General features: G+C 34.4%; 1 protein-coding gene across 3 annotated transcripts in view; it reads right to left on the bottom strand.

Annotated features, from left to right (window-relative positions):
* Positions 1-25,202, bottom strand: part of LOC144964930 (uncharacterized) — a 163,990-nt gene that overhangs the window by 117,217 nt on the left and 21,571 nt on the right. For 2 of the 3 annotated variants that reach the window (XM_078899726.1, XM_078899727.1), the window contains exons 6-26: positions 21,148-21,397; positions 19,602-19,717; positions 18,345-18,608; positions 17,228-17,432; positions 16,316-16,431; positions 14,475-14,738; positions 13,206-13,294; positions 12,465-12,578; positions 11,267-11,347; positions 10,378-10,605; positions 9,296-9,458; positions 8,744-8,862; positions 8,010-8,198; positions 6,486-6,730; positions 5,905-6,125; positions 5,170-5,382; positions 4,198-4,493; positions 3,139-3,288; positions 2,038-2,389; positions 1,270-1,484; positions 407-697 (exon numbers count right to left, since the gene is read on the bottom strand). In XM_078899726.1, the coding sequence (XP_078755852.1) occupies positions 407-697; positions 1,270-1,484; positions 2,038-2,389; positions 3,139-3,288; positions 4,198-4,493; positions 5,170-5,382; positions 5,905-6,125; positions 6,486-6,730; positions 8,010-8,198; positions 8,744-8,862; positions 9,296-9,458; positions 10,378-10,605; positions 11,267-11,347; positions 12,465-12,578; positions 13,206-13,294; positions 14,475-14,738; positions 16,316-16,431; positions 17,228-17,432; positions 18,345-18,608; positions 19,602-19,717; positions 21,148-21,397 (4,181 nt within the window). The remainder of the gene's footprint in view (positions 1-406; positions 698-1,269; positions 1,485-2,037; positions 2,390-3,138; positions 3,289-4,197; positions 4,494-5,169; positions 5,383-5,904; positions 6,126-6,485; positions 6,731-8,009; positions 8,199-8,743; positions 8,863-9,295; positions 9,459-10,377; positions 10,606-11,266; positions 11,348-12,464; positions 12,579-13,205; positions 13,295-14,474; positions 14,739-16,315; positions 16,432-17,227; positions 17,433-18,344; positions 18,609-19,601; positions 19,718-21,147; positions 21,398-25,202) is intronic. The other variant, XM_078899728.1, reaches the window with a different exon arrangement.

Below are 25,202 nucleotides of genomic sequence, written 5' to 3'. Positions count from 1 at the left end.
TATACACTTTACTAGATATCTATATCTTTACAATTAAATAATCTGTATGTCCCTTGAAATTTATACGATGTAATTATTCTTACAGCTTACAGTATTATAACTATAACACTATACATATTACCAAGTTTTACTGTACCACATTTATTTATTTATATTATGTTTATGTATGAATCATTATCGGAATTTTATACATCTACAAAAATTTCCTTTTTTAGATGAAGAAAGCACATTGTAATCATTATCATTTCGTTGTGAAAAATAAATGTCAAATTTTTTTGGAAGTGTTGGAAAAAGCTCATGAGTATAAATCAATTACATTTCATTCAAAGTCTCCATGAATTTGCCTCATTATAACTTTAATAGTGATGTCTACTTTTTTTTGGTAGATAAATGATGCAATTTTCACCTGTTCAGGACAAGGATCACACTGGTCGCTTGAAGTCAGATTGTTAAAGTCCGTGTATGTTCCAGCTGGGCAGGGTTCAGAGTTGGGTAAAGCATTTTTACCACTACAGTAATGTCCTGGATCACAACGTACATTGGGTTCAGTGAGTGCATTCTCTGTGCAAGCCCACCCTGCTGTGCAATCCTCACAGTTAGCAACAGCAGATCCCTCTCTGTGGGGGTTGAATGTTCCTGGGGCACAGGGGGCAGGAGAGTCTATGCCGGAAGTACAATAGTAACCGGCAGGACAACTCTGTAAGAACGATTAAAAAAAACAACCATGCTCTTGTCATAACATATTGAATCTTATATATTTATAGGTATGCTATTAGTTTTACATGCTATGTAACTTGTAATATTTCTTAAAGCCATTTTGAAACTAAACTTTTTAGCTAAAAAAAAAGTCTGACATTTAAAAGTCAAAACATTTTGGTCTAAAAAAATGTATCATCAGTTAAAAAAAACAGAAACAAAGAGTAAAGACAAAAAAAATTAAGATATTCAGATAGAGGATATACTTATCAAAACTACATGAAAGTTTTATTATTTTTGAATAAACAATCTGACAATCACTTTTGTTTAACCAATCTACAATAATATATTTTACACGGAAAACAAATTGAAGCATCAAATCCCTCATGGTCACTTGTTTTAAGTTTAAACTCTGTCATTGTTTCTTTCTCTACTTGTTTTTTTTTTAAATATTTTTTTTAAATTAATTTTTTTGGGTGTTTTTAGTTTTCATTCATCAATACTTTGTCGCATTTTATAGAAATAATACAAGAAAGAATCTAACGATGAAAACAAAGGGATCTGACAACTTACCTTACAAAACTCTACACCAGTGGATCCAGTTTCTTCTGTATATAGACCAGCGTTACATTTCGTTGGGGAACCAGAGTTAGCAGGACAGTAATTGCCCCTAGGGCACACGTTGCTGTCATAATATGGGTCCGTGGTCCCTTCAGGACAATAGCGACCAGGGGGACATGCTAGACATTCAGACTGTTGGACAGCTCCAAGACCGTTGTAGAATGATCCTATAAAAATAAAGGAACAATTAAAATGGTACCATATAAAAATCTAAATTTTTTTCTCAGTAAAATGCAACAACAAAAAATCATTGTATAACAAACTTCAGAATAATTTAAAAATTAAAAGAGCCTTGAGTCTAAATCTACATTTCAGTGAAACTGCTTTTGGTAATGTAAAAGAAAAGAAATGCCATAAGACTATACATACTATAAGTACTTTTTGGTATGAAAGAAATTTTATTGTCTAATTGGTGGAACCAAAGGACTTATTTTGAATATTGTGGAAAAGTAAGAAAAAAGAAACAAATGAATGAAGGAAAGAAAGAAACGAAGAAAAAAAAAAGAAGTAAGGATATCAATAAAAAAAAAGAAAGAGAAATGATTAGAGGAAAAATGGAGGGAACTAAATATAACAAGACAAATATGAATAAGACAAAAAAAAAAAAAGGAAAATAATATCCCACAATGAAAATTATTGGCTGGAGTAAAAGAAAAACAGTGCGTAAACAGAAAATATAATAAATCAAATGGCTGAAAATAAAAGAAAAAAGCAGTTTACCTGCACTGCACGGAGTGTCCTTGTAGTCATCAGTTCCAGCTGGGCAAATGTGTCCTCTTGGACACAATAAGTTTGATCTTGGAATGCCCTCTGTTCCTTCTAGACAATGATAACCCTGAGGACACTGGGTGCAGTCAGCCAAAGCAGCCAGACCAAGAGCATGACCGTATGTGCCAGCAGGGCAAGGAGTAGCCGCTGTTGTGCCTTGCAAGCAGTAGTATCCTAATGGACAGAGGTCACTTGGAGGGTCTGCTTGTGTGCTGCCTTCTGGACATAGGAAGCCTGCATTACAGTCAGTGCAGGTGGTAGCTAATCCACTACTGTACTTGCCGACTGGGCAAATCTGTGCCGCCTTTAAAATAAATTATGACATTTAAATTTTTGGTTCTACTATTTCACAACATAATGTCATGTCATTTTATGGGACAGTGGAAAATATTATTGGATGTCTGAATACATTAAAAAACATTGATAACTAACAAAATTTACTTCAGTCGATTTTCATTATTGTTCCTCACTGCGAAGCTTTATTTATCACAGGACTTTCAATCTATAATTGATTGACTTCTTAATCCTATTCAAAAACCACTACCTATCTAAATTCATTAACATTATTTCTCTCTCTTGATTTAAAAGCCAAAGATAAGCAAATGCTCAACAGGGCCTCTTACTTGATAGCGGTGATTTTTAGGACAATCTTTAAGGTCGAATAATATTGGCAAGCAAATTGTTTCATAACTGGAACACAACGGGAAACACTGCAGCCTGTACACCCATGTTTAAAAAATTGGGAATTTTAACTGCTTCGTTTATATTTCTTTGACTGAAGTGATTTAAATCGAATCGTATTTCCCTTTGTTCAAGGTTCTTACTTAGGTCCTTGCTCGTGTTTCAAATTTGTTAAAAAAAACTATCCTAATCTTGTCATGTAAACATATTTTTTTACAGAAAATGAATTGATGGTCGTATGGATGAAACCAGAGTAGATCGGTGCAAAAAATGACACATGATTTCAGTCTTTAAAACAAACACACAAACAAAAACAAAAAAAAATAATTAACAACAACATAACAAATTTCATAAAACGATAAAAGCTCTTACTGTAGTGGTACATTTGTATCCAGCGGGACAGGCTGTGCAAGAAGATTGAGCACCAACACTGTAGTAACCAGATGTACATGCCACTCCTGCCTGGTCAGTATTAGGACATTCCTCTCCTGCTGGGCATTCAGTACACTCTGATGCTCCAGCCTACATGCAAAACAATAAAAATGGAGAGTTTTTTTTCCAGAATTAATGGCTTCAAGCATCGTATTTGAGCAATTTGTTGAAGGAATGGGTCATTTGAATATACTATTCAAACATATCTTCATTTGAAGGTCAGGACTGTGTTATCATGACTGGCATGAGTTAAGTTGCAAAAAATGACGTCGAAGGTAGGTTATTTAAATACTGAGGTAGAAGCTGAAGGAGGCAGTATCTAGTTATCCTTAATCCAAGACCATCCCCTATCAATTAAAAAATGACTGACAAAATAAAAACAATAGTAAAAATAAAACATTAAAAAAAATACATTACTGGCAGAAAATAAATAAATAATGTAATGAATTTATATAGCGCCTAGTTCTAATTAAATTGCTCAATGGCGCTTTACATTAACATACCATTACATCTAGTACACAATATATACAAAACTAACAAGTTAAAAACCACATTGATATGATAATAGCATTTATAATAAAATACACACTAGAAGTCTAAAGCATAATTTCAGTTTTTTAACCACTTTCTAAAGGTAAGTTGATTGTCACTATTTTTTTATTTCAATGATGATGGAGTTCCACAATCGGGAGACATGGTGGTCAAAGGAGCAGATAATAGAGCACTGATCTTCCACCTTTTAAATACACTATTTTGTCACTTCGGTGATTGCTCTTCAGTTGACATTGTTGTGTGATGTTAGTATTTGGCTTAAAATCTAAACTAAACTCATTACCAAACCTAAAAACAATAGGTTTACTGAACCTTTTACATCAAGTATATACATCTGAAAGAGTTCTTTATGTTCGTGTACAATAATAACCAAAATAAGATTAAACCATATAAAATAACTAAATAAAAATAACCCCACACAAATAGATAATATCCCCAATATCTTACAACGGCATAAAATCCAGGAGAACAGAGTATTTTCAAGTCACTGTAGATGGAAGGACAAGAATATCCCAGGGGGCATTGTACACAAGCAGACCTGCCTCCTTCACTGTAGTAGCCGGTACCACATTGGTTTTCTGTGGCTGCTGTAGTACTTGGGCACTCATAACCTGCTGGACAAATGGTGCATTCTTGCTGGCTTCCTACTGAATATGTACCAGCCTGACAGGTAGTGGAAGTAGACGAGGTGGTAAGAGGACAAGCTTTGCCAGCTGGACATGGCGTGCAAGCGGTGGCTGATCCTGTGTAAAATTGAGAATAGTTAGAAAAGTATAGATGAAGGGCATGCTAATATAGAGAGACAGGCGTATAAAAAGATGATCATAAATTCGTGAATGTACACAAACAGAGAAAGTAAGGAGAGGCAGACAACTAGAAAAAAGAGAGAAAGTAGAACCCATTGCCTCTCTAATTGATGTGTGCGCAAATAATTTCACAGAATAAGAATCTTAATTTGTCATAAATAAATATCAATAATGGAAAGTTAGTTGAAAACTTTGAAACAAATAGAAAGTGCAATGTTCTGAAAATAAAAACAAATAACCCCCAAAATCTATTAAAAATTTTAAAAAATAATTGAGCTTTTATATAGCGCAATATCCACTAAACGTGCTCAAAGCGCTTTACAAGAGGTCCCTGGCCAACAGCAACATTTAACATGTAGGACGGGACATGACGCGTGTTAGGCGATATTACAATTTTTTTCGGACAGAGACAACGTTGTCAATTGCCAGGTGCTCATTTACACCTGAGTACGGTGAGAGAATAATGTGATTAAAGAGCCTTCTCCAAGGACTCAACTATGTGAGGATCGAGGCTCGAACCCAGGACCTTCCGATCCAAAAGTGAGTGTCATTCCACTAGACCACATAGCCGAACCGTGTCTCAATCTAAAATATTGACAAATAATTGGGTTACCGGTGGAATATGATCCGGCTGAACAGGGAGCATTTTGAGATCCATCTTTGTTGGGACATTCAAAACCTGCTGGGCACGGGGTGCATGAACTACTTCTGGGATCTGAGTATTCTCCAGTACCACAAGCAACAGAAGAGGCAGTGTTTGTGTCACTGCAGTAAAAACCAGCACTGCAGTCTGTACATGCTGACTGACTACCAGTGGAGTAAGATCCTGAAAATTAAAGATTAATTAAAATTTGAAAAACCACATATGCGGGTCATGCTTACATTCAGTATGCAATAAATAAATATACAATGGAACAAATTATAAATATATAAATAAATAGATAGATAAAGAAATTAATTAATTAATTCACTCATCACTTAATAAAATGAAAAAAAAAGAAAATCACTTTTCATATTGTCATAAATAAAGGAAAGTTTTTGTAATAATTAATAATTATTTGTCCTTTCTTTATCTCCTCATATTTTGATTTCAAGTTACAATAAATATCCTCCATCATTCATTTGGAAACATTTTCAGAGTGTCTGAAAGGAGGAGATTCTCTTTTTAAACAAAATCAGAAATAATTTAAAACTGCATTTTCCTAAATAATTACTCTCTTGGTGAATAACTTTGTTGTTCACATTGAAAAAAATACTCGTCAAGTAATTCGTTTCCCATTCATCCTTAAGAGTACAAACCATCTTTCTTGATTTCATTTAATAATATTCATTTATCATTTTCATGTACCTGAGGGACAAGAATAAGAGTCTGCAGCAGTAGTTGTGGAAGGACAAGCATGGCCAACGGCACACGCTGTACAGTTGGTCTGACTTCCTAGGGAATACGTTCCTCCACTACAAGCAGATGGCAGACTGTTGGTGGTTGGACACTCGTAACCAGAAGGGCAAGCTACACAGCTTGTATACCGTTCAAGGCTGTATGTACCACTTAAGCAAGAAGAGGAGCCACTGTAAAAGTGAAAACATAAAACAAATAAAGAGCATCTGAGGTTAGATGGTGATAAGCATTGCGATGTTTGTGCTGGTTAAAGTGATATAATATTCATGTCAATATCAACTTTAAGCTAATCATTGTCATTACAGATTATACAAAATATCACCACTATCATCTTCACCACTCTATAATAGTAATCATCATCGTCGTCATCATCATCATCACCCACATTATTATCATCACCAATATGTCAGGACAATTTAAAACATTTTTTCTGCATAATATAAATACAAATTTTCGCACTTTTTGCCAATTTTACTCATAGAAACATTTTATCTTTTGAAACATCTAAAATAAAAATGAATATTGCATACGTTGTAGTAGGACATTCGGATCCAGCAGGACAAGCAGTACATGAGATGGCACCGCCTGTTGAGAATGTGCCTGAAGTACAGGCAATGGGGCCAATGGTTTGGAATGGACACATTTGACCTGGAGGACAGACTGTGCAATTGGCATGCGTCTCCAAACTGTAAGAACCACTGGCGCAGTCGCTGAGGACATCTGCAGTTGGGTCGCATTCTTTACCAGCAGGACAAGGAATGCAATAAGACACTCCCTTTGGAAATAATGGCAAATGAGAATTGATATGCAATAAATTAATAGCAATTTAATAATTTACTTTCATTCATGGCACTGTAGTGTAGTGTAGTGTAAACACATCTATAAGACGTGGGTTGTGAGTTCAAGCACCTAGCAATAAACTTTAGGGCACAAGGTATTATTCACATTTTCCCTCAGTCCTAACAAAAAATATGTAACACTCAAAGATATCCCATTGAGTCAAACAATGTTGTCTTTGTCTAAAATACTGCACTAGAGCCTAAATGGCCACAAGAGTCATCCTCAAACAAGTCAAATGTCCTTTGCTCATGAAAAGAAATCAATATTGCATAGCATTTTGAAAATAATGATATAGACAATGGATAAGCGTTATATAAATGCAATTTTTCAAAATTGTTGTTATTCCCCAATATTGCATAGTTTTAGAATATTCCAACTCCAGCTAACTACAAGAAGAGAAAACACTGAAAAACGTTTTTATTTTTAAGGCATTTTAAATTTAATTAACATTTTTTTTACCTTTTTTTAATTTCACCTGTCATTTTGACAATATTTTAAATGGTGGAGGTTTGTTTTTGGAGATTTTATGACGCTTTTGACAGATTTTGGTCATTTCCACAACAGTAAAAATAAAGAAAACGGGATGGTCAAAAGATCAAATATCCATAATTCAGCTGTTGTTACAAGCAGCCCAGAAAGAATAACTCTATGGGTACTAGCTCAGATAGGAAACGAATTGTTCACAAAAGTAACTGATCATTGGATCAAATCTTAGACTGCCTACAGGTTTCACTAAGACGCAAGCAAAAGATGCTCCTAAAAAGGACATACTATAATTATCATAATATATTCCATTAAAAAAATATTATATCAAAAGATAGATGGATTATATGGATGCACAAAGCAGATAGATGATCATTCTTTTAAACAAAAATAAATTGAATTTTAAAAAAGAATTTAAAAATTGAGCTTTTATATAACGCAATATCCACTAAACATGCTCAAAGTGCTTTACATGGAGTCCCTGGCCAACAGCAACATTTAATATGTGGGATGGGACATGACGCCTGTTAGGCGTATTACAATTATTTTGGACAGAGACAAGGCTGTTAACGGCCAGGCACTCATTTTACACCTGAGTATGGTGAGAAAATATGATAAAGAGCCTTCTCCAAGGAATCAACTATGCGCCAAGTGAGGCTCAAACCCAGGACCTTCTGATCCGAAAGCGAGTGTCATACCACAAGACCACATAGTCGCACAATTAAACTCACCAGTGGACTATAATAACCGGATTCACAATTAGTAGGCGAGGCAGCGGGGTCTAAACATTTTTGTCCAGTTGGGCAGTCTGCACAGGAAGTTTGTCCTTGACTACTGTAAGTACCAGTTGAACAAGCTTGAGGAGCAGCACTGGTAGTAGCACAAGAATATCCAGCAGGACAAATGTCACAAGCAATAGTCTGTGAAATGAGACAGGGAGAGAAATAAAACTATAAATACTATTTGTGGATAAATATATTATATAGAAAAATAATTGATTAAAAAAAGAAAAGAAAAGAAATTTTTCAAGAATTTAACCTGTGACTTGATCTAAAGATAAGAGAGACAACGATACTCTTTGGCTTGTCTAAGATACAATTGATATAATGACATTGTTGACAAAGAACACTCTTTCTTCTACTATATAGAATAGTTAAGACTGTGCATTATTGTTGATGTGCATATTTAAGGCATTCATTGCAGTTTCCTGATGATCGCAATCTTTAGTACATTTTAATAATTCAAATAACTTAAAGCAACAGGAAATGCGTCGCACAAACTCTCTCTCTCTCTCTCTCTCTCTCTCTCTTTCTCTCTCTCTCTCTCTCTCTCTCTCTCTCTCTCTCAGACACAAACAACAGTCACATACACATACACACACAAATATATATATATATATATATATATATATATATATATATATATATATATAATATAAATATAAGGTTAGTTAGTTTCGTCTTACCACTCCTTGAGTACTGTAGTGTCCACTTGGACAGGACTGGGGTGACTGGGATGGGTCATTACAATAGGACCCAGCAGGACACAAGGAACAAGCAGAGGCACCAGCAGAGCTGTATGTTCCTGGTTGACAGACGTGTATTCTTATGTTATATTCAGAATAAAACAAATAAGTATAATAAATAAACATGAATAAATTTGTAGTGATACTAAGCTGCTAAAAGATGTGGACTGTAAAAATTAATGAACAAAGTGAAAATAACAACTTCGAAAAAGAACAAAATACCAAAGACGGAATGTTTCAGGCTCAAAACTCTTCTTCAGCCAAACAAAAATAAAATAAAGAAATACTTATAGCGCATTTTCATGGGTTTCATTCACTTTGTCAATGCTTCATTTATTCTCCCAGCAGGCTATATGAGACTAGATTCCATTTTATAAGTAAAAAAATGCCTATAAGAATTTCTTTTTACTATATTACTTCGAAAAATGTTCTTAACAAAAATAATTTTTTGTTCAATTGCATATTTTTTCATACTAACACTAAGCCACTTACCAACAGTGCAATTAGAACAAACAACTTGTCCTCCAGGGCTGTACGTGCCAGTGTCACAATCAGAGGGCGTTACAAAGTTTGTGCCATCAAAACATTTTTTACCAGCAGGGCAACTGCTACAGGAACTTGAACCTGAGGAACTGTAGAAACCTTCGGGACAGCGCTATTAGATGGAAAAAAAAAAGTTTTAAGTTGTCAACAGTAAATCCCAAATGATTGTCAATCTGGCATGGCAGTTTTTTGCATCGCTTGTGGCCGTGTTGTGGCCGCAAAAAAAATTGCATGCGCAATATATCACTGATTTGCATTGCGGCCGCAAGATCAGCAATTTTTTTACAAATTTTTGAAAATTTTCAAGATTTTGCAAAAAAACAACAAAAAAACCCCAATAATTAAAAAAAAAATATTAATAAAAAAAAGTGAGTCCAGTATAATGTGATGGCCATGTCAGGTTTTTTACAAGAAAAGAATAGCACCATTCACAAACAAGATTGTATTGACTGACTGGAAAATAGTGACGATGTAAGGGTAAGAGGAGAAAGGTAAAGAGATATAGACCAAATTGAGATAAATAAAAATAAACATCAACTATATGAAAGATAAAAGCTAGAAGTTCTAATAAATTTTCATTATCATTATTGATAATAATAATAATAATGATAATAATAATAATGATAATAATAATAATGATAATAATAATAATAATAATAATAATAATAATAATAATAATAATAATAATAATAATAATAATAATAATAATAATAATAATAATAATAACTGGCAATTATATAGCACTCAATCATGACTATTTCATGTTCTGCGTGTTTTAATGTGACAAGTCATAGTATAGTACAAGTCCAGTAATAACATGTAACTAAAAGAAAGTATCAAGTTTTAACATTTTAAAAATTATTATCATACCTTTAGAGAAATCTCCAATCAACATTAAAAAATTATAAACAAAACAAACCAGAAATCATTAAGAATTCTTTGGAATGGAAAAACATACAAATGCAAATAATGAAATCTTCAATGGATATGTGATTTTTGAAGCACGATTTCTATTTGAGCTTAAAACTTACATTACAAATGCTTTCTGCAGAGGCACTATAAAATCCTTCGTCACAATTAACAGGGGTTGCAGCCACGTCGAGACACGATTTTCCTTCTGGACAGGCCAGACATGTTGTTTGGCCTGTCTGGTCCTGGTAAGTGCCGTTTACACACATCTGGGGGTCAGAGGATGGAGATGCACATGCATATCCCTCTGGACAGTCAACGCATGCAGTCCCGTTGCTGTATTGGCCAAGCTTAAAGGTGAAGATTTAAACACTTTTATCAGATTCAGTTGCTAAAGTTGTGAAACACACTAATGCATTTCGTCATTGATTTCATGAAAGCGACATTTGACCACTAAATATAATTTTGATATATATAATGTATTTTTTTTTTTAAACAACTGGAAATACTTAGTGGTTTTGGGATAAATCATGATATTAGCACATTCTATAGCAAGTAAAATCCTTCATTACAATACACTATGTCAATACTTTTTTTCTTGATATGATAGTATTTGAAATTTGTCGCTTAAAATAATATCTGAAATCAACGATGATTTTTGTGACCATTTTGATTAATATAATATATGTGAAATAATAATACAATTAATTTATCAAATAATTCTGGACGTTATCTGGATTAAAAATTCTCCTAAAACATCATAGTTGATTGAAGCTTTATGAAAACTTTGTCATTATGAATCTCGATTTTCATTATATCCTAACAAGGCACAGACCAGAATATGTATCTAGAGAATACATTTTACAACTGTAATAGAACAATCTTTTAAGTCTAGCTATTGAGAAAAATGCTAAACTTCATCTATAAAGAAATCAAAAGAAATGTTTACCAAAAGTGTTAGTAATTACAACAACAAAATATTGAACACAATTATGATATACTGATACTTACAGCACAAGTGGTGACTCCTGATGAGCCACATGAGGTTCCAGCAGGACAGGCTGTGCAGGCAGTGGCTCCAGCTGATGAAAACTAGGATTGAAAAGAGAATTTACTTGTTGATTATGATGATTTATCATTTATTTTACCTTTTACAACTAAGTTGACATCCAACCTGATAATTTACATCCAGAGAACAGGAACAGCAATACGATAAGGGGTTCACTGAAGCAAGAACTATTTTCTTCTAAAAATAGAGATTCTGTTTTAGAAAGAAATTTAGTCTCATCTCATTGTTAGGTTGAACTATGAACTCCGCGAATTTTTAGTTCTGTTTGGTTTTTGGTTGCTATTGTTGTGTTGTTCTTTTAATCATCCTTGATTTTTGTAACCTATTTAGCTCAGTATTGTGCAAGGTTTTCAACTATAAAGAAAAAAAATATGAGTCTATTCATAGTTTTGATTCTTTCCAGGACTTTGATGACACTTGAGAAACATAAAGAGAATTAAAAACAAAACAAACAAAACAAAACAAAAGCAATACTGAGCTAAAACAAATAAAATCAGAAAGCAGTAGCCAATAGGAAAACATAAAATTTGGTTTGTGACCATTTGTAGATCCGTATCAGAACCAATCAAGGGATTTTGATTAAATATGTAAAGGGCAAACTATCGCTGCGAAGAAAATTGGTCATCATTGACAAATGGTCATCTTATAGTTATAGTGTTACTTCAAACATGGAAAAGAAACATCAACTGAACAAACAAAAAACAAACAGAAACAAAAACAAACCAAAAAAAAAAAAAAAAAAAACCCCAATAAAACTGCCCTCTAAGCATGTGACAATCTTAACTCACTCAATCTTGGAGATTTTCGTTACTTTTCAAAATTGGAAAAAATGTATTAAAAATGAGCATGTACATAGACAGTTTTATTCAACTACCATTAACATGTAAAAACCAAGAACATTAGCTTTGATACCAAGCCTATACTTTGTCTAAGAACTATGTAATAAATAGGCATGGGGTAAAAGTAACCCGGGTAAACTACGGATATAGTCGGTGTTAGGGTTGAGTGAGTTAATGATATGTGAGATCCCATTGTGCTTTAACCATTGTTAAATAGTTTGAAGTAAATCACAGGCAAATAATTTGGGTTTGTTAACCCTTCTATGATCTGATGTGAAATTTATTACAGTACAACTCTCACCTCTCCACTGTTACAGGCAACGGGTCCAACAGTGGGGTCAACACAGGCAGATCCGGCAGGGCAGATGGTGCATGTTATACTTCCTGTACTGGATGCATAATAACCACTTGCACACTGAATGAAGATAGAAAATAATCAAATCGCAAATGATTGGAGCAATTAAAAACACATTTAAGACACATTGTTTTATTGTTGTTTTTCTGGTAAGAGGGTGCCTTAATTTAGCAAACACATTAATATCTCTTACTTTTTATTGAGAGATGGGGTAGGGGTGAGGACGTGATCACGTATTGAATATCCATTTATTGAATTATCAATAATATCATACTTATACACTTTTTTCTCTCTTTTTATACCAATGAATCATTGGGGTTTAAGTCTATCTCATATTCTGTGCAGCAAAATAGTTGCTTGCTACCTTTTAAACAGGATGCCAGTCTATTCAGAGTGCTGTCAACAAGATTCAATATTTCATAAGTCACAAAATTACTGTTAGATACACAGAAAGATAAGGTTAAGTTTGTTATTTTTTGCTTTGAGTAAGTTGTTCTAATCATTTTCTTCTTTTAAACATTGTCGATCAATAATTAATACACATACTTTAAAGACTTGAATGACATTGCAGCTGAAAATAATCTCCATAAAATAAGCACTAATTTAAGACTTAACATGCGCCATAGCACTTCTATTGTTTCATCTATTCAACAGTCTAAAAAGTGTATTGTTATTTATTTCCCTTACAGATTTACATGTCTCCATTCCACGTCCGTCTTGATACTCTCCCTTGGGACACAATGTGTTACTGGCGGTGCGATCTGTGCACTTAGATCCTAGGCAGATAAAAGATTAAATTTTGAGTTAACTTTAACTCTGACTGAAAGACATTTAACTAATGATATTAGCCAACATGATACAATAAGGCTTGAGAACTTTTTTTTTAAAAGTTGGAATGAATTAATATCATATAATCTCTCATCTCATGTAGTTCCATATCTGAAGCAGACGTCGGAGGTCATCTTCCGCCAAGCTGATCTATCTCTTGCCAATTCTATTAAAGCAGCGCCACCTTTCTCAGCTTCATCTGTCCAAGTTCTTATCCCTTTCAAATACGTTATTCTTTGTCTTCCTCTTATTCTTTTTCCATTCATCTTTCCAGTCAAGGCGAGTATTTCCAAACCAGGGTGGCGGATAATGTGTCCTAAAAATTCCATTTGGCGTTTGATGATTTTTGTTATCAGTGATCTTTTTCTGTTTGCCATTTCTAAAATTTCTTCATTTCTTTTCCTTTCCATCCATGACACCCTCATCATTCTTCTGTAAAACCACATTTCCACTGCCTCCAGTCTTTTAACCATGGTCTTGTTTATGGTCCAGCTCTCACAACCATATAGCAGCACAGACAGTACATAGCAATCCAGGACTTTGATTTTTGTTTTCATGCTAATATTCCTGTTTTTCATGATTGTATGCAGCTGGTTGAATGCATTCTTCGCCATACCTATTCTTTTCTTTATTTCACAATCTGATTTTCCATTGGATGTTACATTGAAGCCTAAATATTTGAAACATTCAACTTGTTGTATTGTTTGTCCTCTGCTTGTTATTACACAGGCTGGTGGGTTATTATTTTTAGATACCGTCATACATTCTGTTTTAGATATATTCAGTTCATATAATAGAAGATAAGAAACAAACAAACAAACAAAAAAAAAACAACAAAAAACAAAAAATTGAGCTTGCTATTATGTAGCACAACATCCACTAAACGTGCTCAAAGCGCTCTACAAGGTGTCCTTGGTCAACAGCAACATTTAACATGTAGGATAGGACATAGGCGATATCACAATTTTTTTCAGACAGAGACAACGCTGTTAACGGCCAGGTAATCATTTTACACCTGAGTACGGTGAGAGAATGTGAGTAAAGAGCTTTCTCCAAGGACTCAACCCAGGACCTTCTGATCCAAAAGCAAGTGTCATACCACTAGATCACGTAGCCGCACAAACATACCTTGAGGACATTCTGTGCATGAGGTCTGCTGTGTGTTAGTTTGGTACCAGCCAGTAGCACATGCAATGGGTTCCAGCATGCCGTCATCAGGACAATAATGACCTTGTGGACAATTTTGACATGTCTGGCTGCTGTTGGTGCTGTATGTTCCACTAGTACATAACACAGGGGAAAGGCTGGGGTCGTTACAACTGTAACCTCCAGGGCAGGGGAGGCAGGCAGTGGCACCGGATTGGGAGTAGTAGCCATTACTACAACCAGATTCTGGAAGCGAGCAAACAAATAGTATCATTAATAATGATTTACAATAATAATAATAATAATAATAACAATAATAATAATAATAATAATAATAATAATAATAATAATAATAATAATAATAATAATAATAATAATAATTATTATAATAATAATAATAATAATAAAATAATAATATTAATAAAACAATATATTACAATAATAATTTATGTACAGATTTGCATTTTTGAATAACATAATTAATAGGTAAATCAATCAATACAGATAATAGAATATGTAAAATATATAAATAATGTAAAACTAAAGAACACTGTGACACATCAATTAAGATAAAGCAATGTTTTATAGATTATATCAATTATATTTATACAGCTTAGCTGGGGTGCAAATAAGAATTAAATGGCCGCACACTATGAAAAAGGAAGGAATTCAGGACTGATTTACAAAATGACAAGACGCTTAATTGGAACACCACAATTATGCAGAAATCATTCCAATTAAGCAGTGTTCCAATTAACCAGTTTTGCCTGTGGTTTCCATATACTGTTTGCAGTGGCTATCTATATAGTACAGTATTTCAGAGCATAGGTGTGTCTGAAATTTTAATTTCCGTTCTTTGCTATATGTAATATTACATGAATGTAGTCGATCAACCATTGTATCGTTACCTGTGCTCTTATTAATCATTTGTTGCTCACCAAGACTCTCAAATGGCTAAATTGTAACGTATTATGTACCATATTTAAAGGGAATGGGTGGTGATAGACTCAACGACATTGTTAATAAACCAATTTTTTTGCTCGTTTGAAGACATGGGATGACTCCATTCTTGTACCTTTCAATGACACTATTCATGTTTTTAATTATTTGGAAAGAAACAAATTCTTAAAACATTTGCTGGGGTTCTGACTGTGTTCCAATTAACAGGTATAAATGCCAATTAACCAGTTGGAATTATATAAAAAATATTCTGTCCGTTGGCAGATCGTTCCAATTAAGCAGCTGCTCTGATAAAGCCAAGTTCCAAATACAGGTTTCGACAACAGTGAAAACAGAAAGCAAATATTTTTTTGGAATGAAAATAAGAACAGACACAGCCTTGATTAAATATTTTGGTACATTTTACCTTTAATAACCACAAGTGGTCAATAAGTTTTTAGAAAAAAATGAAGAACATACAATGTTTCATAAATGTGACAATATTACAAAGTGTTTTCAATTCGCCTCTCTTCTTTCTGTTTATCTTGGGAGCTTCTTGACAAAACTTTGTTCAGTCCAGACTTATGTTTCATTATCATTGTCATACTTTGACTTGAGAGTCACGAATGGTCTTCAGTTTTTCCATTCTGTACATTGCTCTTCCCGAAAATATTTTTGAAGCATTGTCTGTATCACATAGGTCAGCTCATAAATTATAATGGCTATTAGTTCACTTAGATCAGAGGCTAAATAGGACCCCCCTCTCTCTCCCCTCTCCACAAAAAAATCTAACTGAGATAAATTTCCAACTTTTCAAAATATACAATATAATTCATACAAAGTCTTTGTAGAAAAAGCAGTATTACAAAATATCGATTTCTTACTTGCTGAAGTTGTAGGGCATTCAGAACCTGCAGGACAGCTTTGACAAGTTCCAACACCTGAGCTGTCTTTGTATGTCCCCGTGCCACAAGCAATGCACAATTTCTGACTGCCAAGACTGTAAAAGCAAAAACGCTTATGAGAAAGGAGCTTTTAAAATATACCATAAATTTTGACGAGCAGCTCTCACAAAAGGGAGTTTTTCTTTCATTTTTCTTCTGTTCGAGTAATTCTCAAGTTAATAAAGCAAAGTTCTATCTATACGAAAATTTGTTTGCAAAAGGAATTATAACAAATTCAAATTAATGTGAATAAAACTATTACTAGGATTAAAAACTAGAATTTCTAAAAAATAACTATATCTGCTGCGGTAATAGTAACAGCAATAGCCATGAAAATATTTTTAAAAAGACCTCCCCTCCATCCCCCCCCCTACACACACACACACATACACACACAAAAAAGAATACCCCCCCCCCCCCCCCGCCAAAAAAAAAAGAAAAATAAAGAAAGGAAACAACCAACAAAACCCAGATAATAAATAATATAATAGTACAGAAACTTAGAAACAGAGAAAAACCACAGAATTTTTTGCATGTTTTACAAAGTTTAATGTTGGTTAGATATAGAGGAACTATTACTATTATGCGCGATGCTATGGGGTGTGTTTGTGAGGGATTCGTTTTTCCAGTCATCAGATACAAAATATAGCAAAAACTGTTAACACTATGCTACAACACAAAGTTTGATCTAAACAATCAGTAAAAACCTATTAAACTGTAAAAAGTAAGGCCACTAACAAAATGTCCTTTTATGACATAACTATGTTAATGTATTGAATTGAGAACTCATTTTTCTTTCATTAAACTTTTCCAGAATAGTATGGAAAAAGGGATGTGGAAAACTTGGCCAACCTATATTCTCCGGGATCACATGTAACAGGTGCAGCAGTTTTATCAGGACATTCATATCCAGCTGGACAGGCAGTGCAGTTGGCTGATCCTGTTGAGTCTGCATATTCACCATCCACACAAGTAGAGCAAGCAGTCTCTCCACTGTTACTGTATTCACCTTTGTTGCAGTCAACAGGCGAAGAAGTCGCGTCTGGACAACGCTGACCTGTATGGAGATGATTGTTTGAATACTTGAGTGCATATTTTTATATTACAATATCACAAGTTGAAAGATCGCATTATAATATGGGTTTTAATGTTATTACAAGATCAAATTTGTTATGAAAGTTTGTACAGGACATATTTGATTAAGGATGGAAGGGGTGTATGATAGTTTATCATATCTTTGACACTTTAAATACTCCATGTCTAAACTTCATGCACAAATGGAAAACCGAACTTCACTTTGAATTATTTAGCATTCTTTTTTTTTTTTCATTGGAGCATTTAAAAATCCATTTACTTCTGCAGTTAAAATAGTTATTACATTTATAATGAATAGAACCTAAACAAACCAAAAACTAAATATAGAAGATGATGGGATAAACAACAGGAGAATTAGGTGGTAAATTATCCCCCCCCCCCCCCCCCCCCACCCTCCTCCTCCTTTCCTCTTCCTCCCCCTTCTTCTTTTATTCTTTCTTTTATTTAATACATTGATGAAGCGAAATTTATATTTCTGTCAATGCACAAGCAAAAGGAAAAAAACCTTAAAAGATGTTGCTTTGTTGGTACAAAATGGTTGCGGAGGATTTTATAGGTCTGAACTATCTTCAACTTATCACCAGCTCGTTAGTTTGCTTCACAAATTAAATATATTTCAAAAGCTTAGGTAAAGATTACTATCAACATTAGGAATATTGAAGCTTGATACCCTGATTGCCTGGCTTGGATGGTATTAGCTTTAATCTGATATTGATCATTCATACAGAGTTGATATTTTGGTTCTATTCACAATTCATTGAGTAATAACAATCCTAATATTTTTATTTTGAACATGCAACTGTATTATGAGGATGCGACCATCAAAAAAGATTGTAAAAAAAAATAAAAAATTATTTGACAAAACAGTTCATACCGGCAGTACATTCAATACAAGAGGTCTGCTGTGTGTTAGTTTGGTACCAGCCAGTAGCACAGGCAGTTGGTTCTAGCATGCCATCATCAGGACAATAATGACCTTGTGGACAATTTTGACACGTCTGGCTGCTGTTGGTGCTGTATGTTCCACTAGTACATAACACAGGGGAAAGGCTGGGGTCGTTACAACTGTAACCTCCAGGGCAGGGGAGGCAGGCAGTGGCACCGGATTGGGAGTAGTAGCCATTACTACAACCAGAGGCTGAAAATAGAAAATATGTAAAATAATAAAAATTGAACAAGCTGTTCGGTAAATTTAGTAGTATAAGAATAAATTGAACTATAATGCAGAATTTAATTAGAAATAGTTTTGATGTAACCATTCATGATTGTATTTAGCTGATTATAGGTACCTGAAGAGTAACAGAACATTTTCAGAGCCATGGAAATAAAAATATTGGAAAGCAGGCACAAGTGTTAGATAAAAATCTGAAAAAGTGTGATAGTGTTAGATAGAACTAGAAAAAAAGTCCAGGAGGGCAAATTTTCATAGATTTTTCTCTCTGCTTTGTCTGACACTGTAATTTTCATACAATTACAGGTTTTTAGAAACGGAGATGTACTTTTTCCCAGTTCTTGGAATGTAAAATAGACAGTAACAATCGATTGATAAACTTTGGCTTGGGCTCTGGTTTACTGCATCTGATCTATTATCACAACCGGCTACCCAATCATTACCAGGTGGCTGGGGAGATCAGAAATAGTTGACATAACAGGAGAATGGAATCTCTCTTTTCATGCATGTCGAAATGCTTCTGGGCCCAATACTTTTCTTTTAAAAAGGCATACAAAGAAAGAGTAGACAATGCTTGTACCTTAAGAAAATTAAATTGCAATGACATGTTTTGGCCTCATAAGTAGTAGAACTGCAAGAAAAAATTAAACCAACCACTTCTACAAAGGTAGTTTCAAAATTAGTGGCTATCGTTCACCTATACTTTTCTATATTTCTGATCAACAGGTGTAGGTCATGTCTGATGTCTGTCTCATTATAGTGGATCCCTTAGATGTCTCTGTTCTCTTTCCCCCTGAGGATGTTGTAAAATCCATTTTGCATGGGTTTGCTCCAAGCGCAGTCTATTATAACTTAAACATCGACATTTGGAGATACTTACATTGCAGACACGACAATGATTAAGGCACTGTGGGCTTCATAATTCTGATGAACTTACATATAATATCATCAAATTCTTACCTGCAGACGTCGTAGGACACTCAGATCCTGCAGGACAGCTTTGACAGGTACCAACACCTGAACTGGCTTTATATGTTCCTGTGCCGCAAGCAATGCACAATTTCTGACTGCCAAGACTGAAAAAAGGATCAACTCACAAATTTTAAGTCATATCCATAAAACTTCAAATGCCAATATGAGAGAAGACTGTTCACAAACAGGAAGATGATCTAGGAGTTAGATGATTTTCTATATATTTATTTCACGAGTGTAAAACAATGAAAATAATTCTACTTTATTCAACAATTCTTTGCAAACTAGGTCTACTAAATGTTTAAAGAACTAAAAAGCAAAACCGCATTTTAGGGAGAATGAATGCAACAAAAACGTCCATTTGTTTTCTTTTTCTTTATTTCTTTCTAGTTTTATTTTTAACAAATGATAAACATAACAACTGTTCTCTTTCACAAACGAATCTGGATTCAATTGTGTATTCATTCTCAATGTGATTTCACACTCTTGAGATGAGTAAAAATATTGATTATTTAAGCATGGGTTAAATGAAAATTTGTTAAAATGTTATGAAACTAAACTAATTATTACCAGCAAAAATACCCTAGTCCATACCACCATCAGTGTGAAAGACCATTATCATTATTATTCTTAAACTTACCCCCCCCTTCCCCCCCCCCCCCCCCCCCCATCCCCCAAAAAATCTTCTAACTTCTCCCCATCCCCTTCCTATACTCCACCCCCCTCCCCACTGCATATTATCTCTAAAGTCTCTGAAAGAAACCCGGGAGGTTATAGCTAAATATGCAAGTTTAAATTAATCAGGTGCTAAAAAATAATTTATCAAAATAGATGATCATATTTTTTTTCTTTATAAAAATCAATTAACACCGACATTCAATAGGAACAAGAATATTGGTCATTATTTTGAAAATTGTCTTTCATTAGCTAGAAGTAAAAAGTAAAACAGTATTATGCTGGGATTGACCTGACACTTTGAATTGAATTTTTAAAATCCTTAACTCATAGATTCTGCGTGAAAATGAATAACATCATCGAGGAGAGAGAGAGAGAGAGAGAGAGAGAGAGAGTTTTATTTCTTAGACTCCAAAGAACTTAAATTCTTTAATTCTTATAATTTTGACTTTTAACTCAATTATCATTACCTACTTCATTCCAACATAATATCAAATTGATGAGGTGGGTCGCAAATGTGACCCATGGCCTAAAACGGTATTATGTCAGGATGAACTAGATGTAGGAGACACAAATAAGAAACTCAGATTTAATTTACTTTCTGTATGGTGGAGAGTAAATCCCATTTTTTACTTTGGAAAACACTCAAAAGTTAATATTTCTTATCATTTTAAGTTTAATTCACTTTTTCGTGGTCCCATTCATCCCAAAATGATACCGTTTTGTGATGCTGGGTCACGAATGTACATCAAGCTTTTTTGAAAAATATAACTAACCCAAAGTCGTCCAAACTAACCCTAGCCCATTGAATCGTTTGCTCACAAAAGCTAAAGTACAAAAGGGACTGTAATAAACAAACCTATATTCCCCTGGATCACAAATGGCTGGAGAAGATGCTTTATTAGGACATTCGTATCCAGCTGGACAGGCAGTGCAATTGGGTGATCCTGAAGAGTCTGCATATTCACCATCTGAGCAGGCAGTACAAGATGTGGCACCAGCATCACTATAATAACCTGGATCGCATTGAGTTTGTGTTGTGGATGTACAATGTGACCCAGCACTGCATTGTGTGCAACTAGACTGACCAGGAGATGATGTGTAGTAACCTGTAAACAAAATTAAAATGTAAGGAAAAAGTCTGCATATCTCATGTGGCTAAAAAAAAATAAGGGCCTGAATTTTGAAAACTTGCCACTAGTGGGGTTTTGCTCCAGTTCTTTCAAAATTCTATACAGACAAACATTCGATATTTAGCAATGGCATATAAAAATTGTTTAGGAATAATGGTAAAAATAATACTGTATTAATATTTTTGTGAGGTACGTCCAAAAAAGTAAACACAATTTATATCAGTCATTCATCATTTAATTCTTTACATTCCTTGTGCAACATACGGCTTCAACCATACATCCCCACCGTGTTCTGTTCTTTTTCTTCTTCTCCATCTCTCCCAAGGACATTCCAGCCAACTTCATATCTTCCTCACAAGACCTTCTCCATGGTTTCTTTGGCCTCCCAACCTTTCTTTTTCTCTCAGGGTTCCAGTCCACAGCTTGCCTTGTAATGTCTGTTATTGGTTTTCTGAAAGTGTGACCAATCCATTTCCATTCTCCTGTTGAGATTTGTTTGCTAATTTCCTCTTGTCCAGTTTTCAAGCACAAGTCTTTATTACAGATTTTCTCATTCCATCTGTTACCGAGTATGTGTTGAAGACATCATTTTGTAAACGTTTGAATTTTTGTTTTTTTTGTTTTTTAGTTTTCTTTTCTTTTAATGAAGTATTTTTTTTCTTACAAAGGGTATTGGTCACTCTCCATGTTTCTGAGCCATAATTTTAAATTGTGTTGTATATTCTGACTTTGTTTTTCAGAGATAGATTTGTTGACTTCCAAACAGGTCTGAGGGTGATAAATGCATGCCATGTTTTTCCTATTATGGGCTCTATGTCTTCATCTGTTCCTCTGGATGAATTATATCATATAATAAAATATAGTGCAGAGTGGATATATCGACAACAGTTATATCGAAATCACGCTTATATCGACATGACATCAAAGTCCCGTTTTTTGTCCACTATATAAAGATGAGTAAATCTTGATCGCCTATATTGGCAACAATTTTACCACAAGACGGTTATATCGACATGCAAACCATTGATGCCGGCAATAATTTGTCTAAAACAAACAACAACAAAAAAGGTCAAGATATCCTGCAATGAAGTAAAACAACAGTCAATGAAAAAGCAGAGAGATCCTGCTGTGATGTAAGATAATAGTCAAAGAAAAACCAAGATTATTGTCCAATAACATCTTGTGAATCATCATTGATCAGAATCATGATGTCAGCGATCAAGACTAGTTCCAGGTCTTGCCATCATATCTCAGTACTGATACCAGTAATGGAAATTCCTGGTATTCGTATTCTTGACTTTTAACAAATAATACTAGACAGACCCCCCCCCCCCCCCCCCCCCCCATGGCCAATGCCACTGTTACTCGTACTCAGTCTCAGATAACATTTGACGACAATAGTTAATTTTTAGAAGACGCCATTGTTGCTGATGTGGAGTCAGCTGAGGATAAGGTTGAGACCAGTTTTCGGCCAAGCCACTATAGTAGCTATCAAGACCCTCCACTGTTTTTCACAGCAACTTCATGAGGGCACTACCTTATTTGATGTCCTTGTCAGTGCTAAGGAAAGGGTCCATCAAATTATTGTTGGCCTTCAGACACGGACCACAATATTAGACTATTAAAGTCATATAAAGTAAACCATCATAAATTCAAAATCAGTCCTTTTAAAGGCCACCAAACATCAAGAATTACCTCCCTTGTTATTTCTGGCATTTTCTCATTTGTTTCCCTTTCATTTTTTGGAATGACTGATATGTCGACATCATGCTTATATCGCAATTTTACTGCAGTCCTGACAGTGTCGATATATCCATTCTAGACTGTATTAAAAAAATTACAAATAATTATATATTGTGTCCAGTTTTTCAAATGTTCACAAATGATGACTTTCTTGTTGAATCAGGAGTATGGAGTTTATTTCCCATGTCGAAAATGTTTGATGAAAAAAAAAAAAAAAAAAAAAGAAGAAATAAATAAATTTCGAAATATTCATATTATGGGACATTTATCAAGACGTGGTTCCTATTGAGCAGAGTAATTTTACAGATGTTTGACTAGCAACCAGGTTGCTACATTGGACTTTTTGTGGTTTCTTTTTCTTCTTGTCGACAGGGGAAGACTGGGGGCATTATAAAAAAGTTTCTAAAATATATATATATAATCTGAAAAAGGGTGGAGGGTGGACTACCAATGCCTAGTCATACTTCAGTGAGTGGTGTCAAACTTATGACACTTCGGATCTTTCGAAGTTTGGGATCATCCACCATAAAAGATTAGTAGCTTATGAAATACTTACTATGATATGAGAAAATATTATGTTTTTCTTTCAAGTTCCATGCTTCCTCCCCCCCCCCCCCCGCCTCTATGCTAATTTATATGTGGCCTGGTGGCTCAGCTGTATGGTATCTCGTCTTTTCATCAAACTTATGACACTTCGGATCTTTCGAAGTTTGGGATCATCCACCATAAAAGATTAGTAGCTTATGAAATACTTACTATGATATGAGAAAATATTATGTTTTTCTTTCAAGTTCCATGCTTCCTCCCCCCCCCCCCCCCCCCCGCGCCTCTATGCTAATTTATATGTGGCCTGGTGGCTCAGCTGTATGGTATCTCGTCTTTTCAGTCAATCAAGTGATGTTAAGTGCGTTCTGTGACTGAATGGGTGACTAATTGTTGAAATTTCTGGTCTCTATGTTGTGTCCTTGGTTAAGGTACTTTAAACACATTACCCCACTCGACTAAGGTGTGAATGAGTACCTGGTTATATGCAGTGACAAATATTGTAACAGTGTTAAGTACAAAAAGGATACCTTACAATACAGCCTTACAACATTATGACATTTTATTAAAATTTTGAATAATCACAATGTACACAATAGTATGAGCTACCCTTTATCATGCTACCCTTTATCATGTTCCATTTTTTTTATTTGAGACATCAAATCTAACATTTAATTTAATCCATCAAATTTCATCTTACAAGTATTTTTCAAAGTTATTATTATAACTGCTTTTTGTTTTGTTTTTGTTTATTCCTCTTAGACTCTTAGTATAGATCGAGGTGATGGACAGGTCTGACACCCGAACGCAATTATAATTATGGGTCTATTCTAGTTTAACATTGTTATTATAATCATAATGGACAATATTTTGCGTCATTTTTTTGAGATTCCAATATGACAATGAGCCCATAATAAATTGGGTTATCAGACCTGCAAATAAGTGCACGTCGGTCTAAATGGATAAATGCACATTAAAAAATTTGATTAAGTGCCATATGTTTATTTGGCAACATTTGTTTGAAATTGGTCCTCTTTTTACTTTTGCCAACATTTTTAGAAGTGTGAGTCCTAATTCTTATTTCTTAGAAAAAAATGGCTGTCATTTCTCTTGCGACATAATACATCTGGCTGACAAAACGTCTTTTCTCTTTCAAAATTCCAATGACAGGCCGTGATTTATATTATAACAAAACAACTGCAATTTCGAACTTTCGTGGTACCTAATGTAAACAACACACCGGACATGTAAACAAACTCTCCTATGTCAAGAGTTACAAACAATTGTTGTGCATTGAAGTGCATCAGTATCACTACCGAGTTAACTAGTCATCACGTGCCAATTCGTCCGGTATGAAATGACATTCTCGTCCACTGTCCATTTATTGATGCATTAAAAGCTCCTTAATCTCATCTCACAGTATACCCGTTTACTTTTCCCCCCCCCCATCTTTATAAAGCAATCTCGCATCAGCTCATTTGAATGGCCTTACTGT

This window comes from Berghia stephanieae, chromosome 2 (assembly GCF_034508935.2).
Source record: "Berghia stephanieae isolate SIO BIC M18660-M18661 chromosome 2, UCSD_Bste_1.3, whole genome shotgun sequence".
NCBI classification, from domain to species: domain Eukaryota; kingdom Metazoa; phylum Mollusca; class Gastropoda; order Nudibranchia; family Aeolidiidae; genus Berghia; species Berghia stephanieae.
The sequence above is the reverse complement of the archived record's forward strand: the minus strand, read 5'-3'. Positions and strand labels throughout refer to the sequence as shown.